The following is an 8,042-nucleotide window of genomic DNA, read 5'->3' as shown; positions in this document are numbered from 1 at the left end:
GTGCATTATAATAATTTTTGGCTATTTATCAACACTTGATTTCCAGATAAAAAAGATGTTTGCATTAAAATTAGTTTAGATTTGACATTATTATTTAATTTGAAGTTGAAGTGTATAAGTATATATAATTTTTTAAGTATGATTCAGTTTTGATTATACATTTTATTTAAGTGCCCAGAAATACGCACTGCTACTACATTTAATAATGTATGTAATAAATGAATTGTCATTTTTAACAAATGTAATAAAATATTAAAATCTGCCGACCTCCTGACCGACTGTCTTTCATAGATCTCTGTCTGTAGCAAGTTTGCATGATTTTTTATTTGCAAGTACAGTGAATAAGCCAAGATAGGCTTTGTGTAGCATTTGAGCTTTTGCTGTGAACCTAAATGTAAACATTTTTATAAAACAATACACACTTATAATTAAATTTATTTGTACAGTGCTTTTAACAATTGACATTGTCTCAAAGCAGCTTTACAGAAGCATAGAAACAGTTTGTTTGAAATTAAGTTTTTTAATTAAGGAAATGGTGGCAAGGAAAAAGTCCCTCAGGAAGATATGATATGAGGAAGAAATCTTGGGAGGAACCTCATCCTCATTTGGGTGACACTGGACAATAAATAATGTAAATGTAAATAATCTCATTTCTACAACAGTTTATAGTTGAGTGAAATTAAGCAACCATGAAATTAAGATTTTATATAAGCACTGTATATATCTTCTGTACAATTCTACATACGATGTACACGTTACATATTGTATTTTGTATACTCCTTATTCTCTTCACATATTGTGCCTTACATACATTTGCACTATTTTATTTACATGTATCTATATACCGTATATTCTGCCTAATATTTCACATTTATGTATACATACATATAGTATATTTAGTCGATCTGTTTATTCAGCTTGCACATGTTTTTAATGCCATAACCTTCTACTTATTGTTCCTTAACAACAGTGTCTGCACATTTTTTTCAATTCCATAGAACTAGAACCATTTACTTGTACTTTTCAACAATGTCCACACATCTCTGCACTGCTATAGTCTTTATATTTATTCACTGTAAATATGTTTACATATATAGCTATATATATATCACATACTGTACATATGTTTACTTATATAGCTATATATTACATGCTGTACACATTTACATATATACCTATATATATTACATGCTGTACATACGTTTACATATTTATTTGCACTTGTCTATTTGCACAATTACTACACTTTGCACTTCTGTTAGATGCCAAACTCGTTGCTGTGTACCTGTACTATGCAATGACAATATAGTTGTATCTATTTATAAAGTTGTATCTAAAAGCTCCTAAGTTCACCACAGACCCAACACCTAATTCCTTCCTTCCGTAAAAGCATAATTTTTACAATTCACTTCAAAATGCCATTAGACTTGTATAGGAGATGAAATTAACATGATACATGTTCATGATAAACACTTTTTTCAATAATTGTACGTAAATAAAAGAATAGTGCTTGCATTTTACTACTGAACCTTGAAATGGTGTGAAATGGTGTGAAATGGTGTGAACAGTGAAAGAGCTAAAGGTGCACTTATAAAAGTTGAATTTTAGTACAGTTTGATGATTTCCTTTCTTACAGCCACCTGATTACACTCACCAATAAATTCTCCGCATGTTGCTGTGAAGAGTTTTAACCCCTCTTCTACTTTTCTCAAACTCTAGTGGTGAAAGTGTACAAGAGCATTTTTGCTGGGTCTGAGTCAGTAAATAGCAAGTGATATATATCTGTCACTCACAATGGGGTTGCTTTGTCTTTATCCCATGGGAATGCTGTTGGTGAAACATTCTACTTGTGACCTCTGCATGTCAATGTCAAGACCCACAGTAAATTTTACTGTTTGTCAGTAACATCCCAAACGAGCGAGATGACCTCTGCCGTTGTTGGCCTTTCAGTTAATTTGACCTAAGCCTGAAACTAGGATAAACTCTTGTCTAGAATTATAGGACCACCCCTGAAGATTGTGTAGTTCAGCTTAACAAATAACAACAAATTACAGCAGTATACTATGTGTACGAGCAGGAAACAGTCTAAAACCATCCGAGTTTATTAAACAGAAAATCGTTTTCTAACTAAATCCAAATTGCTGTTTCTAAATGGGCAGAAACATCAAATAATAATAATTTGGTAAATAACAACAAACAATTAAAACTTTTAATCATGTTTGTGCTCGATATTTGCAGTGAAATAACAAAACAACAACAGTTTTAATCATCCTTCATGTTCCAGATTGCTCCTCATGTTTCGAACCCACAAATTACACGTGGATTACACTTATTAATCAGATCTTACCAGCTCTCGTCTCAGCCAGGCCAAAGCACTCTCTATGTCCGGATGCCCGGACCGATCGCAGCTCACTCTCTTGTCCCTGCGTCTCTGCTCTGTCAGTTGCTGCTCTCTGAAGATCTCAGCTGCTTTGTAGTCCTCAAAGCTTGCTTCTTTACATGAGAAATCTCTCAGTCTGGTCAGGACTACTTCCATTCTATCAGAATTACTTCTTCAAAATCACTGTCACTCTTACTGACTATTGCTCTATTACCTAAAGCACTTTTTTCAGCTTTGTCTTCTTACTCTAGCTAACAGAACAGAACTCTTGTTAGTGGCTGGGTTTAGACTGGGCTAATTATATGGATGAGCCCCTTCCACTTCCCCTTCCTCGTCTCCAAATTATTAGAAGCTAACAGCAACGAGTTAGCTGTGTGTCAGCGTGACGAAGAAAGAGGGACGTCACCTCTATCGATTGTGAGACCCAGTGACGTTCTTGTTTACTTTTGTAGCATGTCTTACACACATGTATGGTTGCTGGTTGTGGGTAGGGTGTTGTCATGGTTATCTGAGCAGTCCTCAGGGCTCTTGGGTGGTCTGTGGAATGTCCTCGGAGTCCTAAGGCATAAAATGGAACTAGGACGGAGCGGACAAAAACTTTACACAAATGAATACTGAAAAGATTGGAATTTGTACCAGACGTTAATACTGTGCTTTCTTTTGATATCAAGACTGATTTTATTGGTGGAAACTGCTAATATTCTGCAGTGTTGTGATATTGCTTCATGTAATCTGTATGACCGGCCGCATGGCTGCATTATAGCAGGTCCTGTCTTTGATTCTCCTAGCAACTCACACAAATGAGCAATACATTTAAACACAGGACAAAAATAGTCATGACACAATTCTAGCTGTATTACTAAACCCTTTCGATCAACCCAACAAAGGGCTTGCAGCATATCTGACGCCACAGAACAGCAACCGGCCTGACGGAGCGGTGATTTAGGAGTCTCTGCTCCTGAACTGTGGAACAACGAGACCAATACCTCAGTAATAACACATAATAAAGTCATGTGACTTGTGTTGCCTTATGGGTTACTTTATATCTTCTTTTACCAATTACACATGTATTCAGTGATTCTGTAAAGGTAATGTGGTTGTCAGCTAAATTCTAAAAAAAATCTACTGAATGTGCTTTTTAATCTTTATTTGCTCTTATAATAACCTCCATTCTTCTTCTTCTTCTTCACTAGATGTTGGAGCGTGACTGTGTGGATTTGTGTTCATTCAGCTACAAGAGCATTAGTGAGATCAGACACTGATGATGTAAGAGTGAGAAGGTCTGGGGTTCAGTCAGTGTTCCAGTTCATCCCTAAGGTGTTCAGTGGGGTTGAGTCAGCCATGTGGTAGAAATCTAAAACCTTATTCAATCTTTATTTTAAGAAACACTATCCCTATTTATCTTAGAGACGTCATTACATCAATGACCTAAAGCAAAATTATTTTTTATGAAATTACATAAAATGAATATCTTTATAAATCATCCTCATACAGAAAGTAATATATAGTCATATTTCTGCCCACATGTAGTATTTAATGAATGTATACACATAACGATTCATTTTATTTGATTTTCAGATTTGTTTAATTACAGATTTTACACCAGTGTTAGAACAATCTCACATAATACTACAGGATTATATTTTCTGACCATTAGAGGCCTCTAGTGGACTCTGAAATCCTTTATCAACAAACATGATCTGTGCCTCAAAACGGTTAGCTTCAGCTCGTCATCACTAATACATTCAACTCAATTCAAATTTATTTGTATTGTGCTTTTAACAATGGCCATTGTCTCAAAGCAGCTTTAAAGAACATAAACATAATACAAAAGGTTCATTTAAAGTTCAAGATTAATATTAGACTTCTATTTAAATGTGTATTTATCCCTGAACAAGCCTGACTGAGGCGACTGTGGTGAGGAAAAACTCCCTTAGGTGGAAGCAGGAGAAACCTTGAGAGGAACCAGACTCATTTGGGTGACACTGGATGGTGTGATTATAAATATAGAGTTCAGTAATTGGGTATCGATGAGTAGGTTGTTGTCCTCCTCAAAGACCACGTACTTTTCATCTCTTAGAATGTCTGAATACGAGTCCAAATGGAGCTGGTAAATCTTTAGATGCCTCAGGATCCTCACAGGGTTGGCATCATTTCAATGAAGGTCTGAAATCTTCATGACACAGAACACACACACACACACACACACACACACACACACACACACACACACACACACACACACACACACACACAAAACAAAACAAAAGAAAAAACCCAGAACACTAATAAAAAGTGTCACTTTTGAATCATTCCTGCCAAATTATGAGCCTAATCACTAAGGTTGGTTTCTTATTCAAGCTAGTTGGAGGATTAATTTGGCCAATAATAATGCACATAGGGGGGTACAGTGGTGTTGTGGTTAGCATGTTCGCCTCACACCTCCAGGGTTGGGGGTTCGATTCCCACCTCCGCCTTGTGTGTGTGGACTTTGCATGTTCTCCCCATGCCTTGGGGGTTTCCTCGGCATCTCTGGAAAATTGTCTGTAGTGTTTGAATGAAAGTGTGTGTGGCCTGCGATGGGTTGGCACTCCGACCAAGGTGTATCCTGTCATGATGCCCGATGACGCCCGAGATAGACACAGGCTCCCCGTGACCCGAGAAGTTCAGATAAAGCGGTACAAAATGAATGAATGAATAATGCATATAAATTGATTTTTGTTAATACTTATGGTTTTGTCGTACTCCAGAGTTCCCAATCACTGGTTCTTCTGAAGAACACTAACATTATTAACAGCACTATCCAAATGAAGCGGAACTGAATGTTGGCCTGATTCTGTCATTTCTTCTTCTTTTTCTTTGTAAAAAAAATAAAAAATCACATATGAGCCTTATACACTGACCTAGCTAGTAATAAAGTGATCACTTAATATATTGCTCAGTAACAAAGACACTGTTTAGAGGAATGAGAATATAAAAATTAATAAAAGTACTTCATATTTCATATTAAAGTCAAATAAAAAAATATGAATTAAGAACATCAATTTATGAATAATTTTAATACTACAGATTTGGATGTTTTTACCTCCATTTGTCCAATTCAAATATCTAATTGTATTAAACACTGAAATCTGTTTCTATGTTGCATTATAAACATTGAGTTTTTTTCACATCATAGCTACCAGTAGAATCATATTAAATGATCCAGTTTTAAATGGCTAAATTCTACAAAACTTTAATTAAAACTAATAGTAATAGCATGTTAATGATCATCTACTGAAGATTGTTTAAATGCACACAGGAATTAAACCATTTGGTAATAATGAAAACTCTTTAATTGGCATCTTGGTTAAAGGTTTACTAGAAACTCTGATTTTTATGCATTTAGATGTATTAATACAAGCTGATAAACAGAATGTGGGTCATGACTGAGTACTGGAAGGGTCTGGGTTCATACTAATGGATGGTCCAGCACTGCTCCTCTTCCTGTGCCTGCTTCTTTTCTTCTTCTCTCCATCTGTTGTTTTGAGCTGCTGTGGCATTTGCTTCTTCTTCTTCTTTTTCAAACAGCTGAGAGGGTTCGGGTTGCTTGATTTTCTCTTGCGTTTTTTGCCCCGCCGTTCCTCACCGTCCTTACTGATGCCCTTCTCAGCTTTTAGGCTCTGGAGACTCTGCTGCTGATGAGGACTCACAAGCTCTCCCAGCTGCACCGCCTCTACATGCTTCAAGGAACATGCTGAAGGTTTGTCTAACACCATGGTGTTGAGGACAATGTACATCAGGGGAACACCGGGGATCTCTGACAGAGATGTGGTCAACTCTCTGTCCTGCAAATGGACAAGAAAAAGTCAGGCATTTAGCATTCCATAAATCATCCACGTACATTTGCATTTGTATCTTTTTTAATCATCATACAATAATCATGTTTTCCAGATTTATTTACCATTTATTTTATTTATAATCCACAACTGAATGCCTGTGGAAATTACCTGCTGTTAATATAAATATATTTTCATCCTAAGTCCAATAACCAAAAAAAAAAAGCACAATTGTGTATCCACGAAATTTATTTAAGTTTTAACATGAAATCTATTTTAATTTATTAGCTGTTCATGTGGAGACTTGAGTGCAAATCTTTTTGCAGTGTTTATGGGATAGACTCCAAATCCTTGACCTTGACCAGGAAAGCTCACTTATTTTTTATATATAAATAAATGAATGACAAATCTGTTGTTTTTTTTTCCTGAAATCCTTTTTTGTTAATCATACTATGCTTACGGTTCTGTTTTTCACGTAATTCCACATCATTTCACACACTGACTTAACAGTAGACTTATGATAGAAATACATTTTTAATATGTTGGTATTTTGATTACAGAATGCACTTGTCATAAACAATATAATTAACATTAAATGAATATAAAAAACACTTTGATAAACTAGTTCACAAATGATATCGACATTTAAATAATAATATTAAAAGCATCTGTGGGGAAAAATATATTGTGTTATGTAAATTACAACCTATTTAATAATTTGTTGCATATAAATACATTTTAAAGAAAATCATAACTATATATTACTTTTAAGTAAAAGACTGACAAATTAAGGTCAAATCCAAGGTCCACCAAGCTGCCACTTCTGAGCCTCTGAGCAAGGCCCTTAACTCTCAATTGATCAGTTATATAAATTGTAAGTCACTCTATATAAGGGTGTCTGCTAAATTACAGAATTGTAAATATAACCAAGTAATTCTTTGTGGGATATGGTAGCCTAGTGGACTACCGATCAGAAGGTCATGGGTTCGAATCCCAGTTCCACCAAGCTGCCACTGCTGGGCTCCTGAGTAAGGCCCTTAACCCTTAGTTGTATAAATTAAAATATAAGTCACTCTGGATAAAGGCGTCTGCTAAATGCCAGGAATGTAAATATAGTTTGTAATTACCTGCGTGGCAACAAAGTAGTGATGTGCATTTGACTGTCCCAGCATCGACAGCAGACACTGAGAGGCAGAAACAGGCTCCTTGTGTTTACATCTCCGTACCTGAAACCTCTGCAGGATTAATTTAGCTCCATACAGGTCTTTGGAAAGTGTCTCCAGTTCCTTCAGCGCGCATCTGTGAAAAAGAGAGAATTAAAACTGATCCCAGGAGACAGACGATGAAGCAGAATTAAAGCTCATAAACACTTACTTAGTGGTGCAAAGCTGAACCTCTCCCATGAAATATTTAGGCAGTTGTTCTTTGATCTGGATTTTATTTTTTAAAGCAGCCTGACAGAAAGTACCGTCGATAAGAATTTGAAACGGTTCCCTGAAGCCAAAGTTGTACTTATAGAAACTGATCGCCTTCTTTATATGTTTCTGTCGTTTGATCTTCATCTTAATAACCTTATTTATAACACTAGCTCATCTAATCAAGGTTATTCTTAAACAATAACGAGATCTGAAAGCGACTCACTGAGCGGACAAATCGGCTTTAAAAACACAGCTTTGTATTATTTAAAGAACGCGAAAAATCTAGTAAAAACATTAAAAATACATCCAGCATGGTACTCGCGGAGTTACAGATAAACCGGACCGTGTGGAAACACATTCGTTAAATAAACGCTATTACAGTCACGTGTAAAGAGATAGAGATCAGTAATTATATACATATATATA

The 8,042-nt window shown here is 35.7% G+C and overlaps 1 protein-coding gene across 1 annotated transcript; it reads right to left on the bottom strand.

Annotated features, from left to right (window-relative positions):
• Window positions 1–5,692: 5,692 nt before the first annotated feature.
• utp23 (UTP23 small subunit processome component) lies at window positions 5,693–8,007 on the bottom strand. The gene is made up of 3 exons (XM_027175999.2): window positions 7,573–8,007; window positions 7,326–7,497; window positions 5,693–6,207 (listed from the first exon to the last, which is right to left on the bottom strand). The coding sequence occupies exons 1-3, from the start codon at window positions 7,758–7,760 to the stop codon at window positions 5,803–5,805; spliced, it is 765 nt and encodes a 254-aa protein (XP_027031800.1). The 5' UTR covers window positions 7,761–8,007; the 3' UTR covers window positions 5,693–5,802.
• Between the last annotated feature and the right edge of the window lie 35 nt (window positions 8,008–8,042).

This window comes from Tachysurus fulvidraco, chromosome 24 (genome assembly GCF_022655615.1).
Source record: "Tachysurus fulvidraco isolate hzauxx_2018 chromosome 24, HZAU_PFXX_2.0, whole genome shotgun sequence".
Taxonomy (NCBI): domain Eukaryota; kingdom Metazoa; phylum Chordata; class Actinopteri; order Siluriformes; family Bagridae; genus Tachysurus; species Tachysurus fulvidraco.
This window is presented reverse-complemented; position numbering and strand designations above follow the sequence as displayed.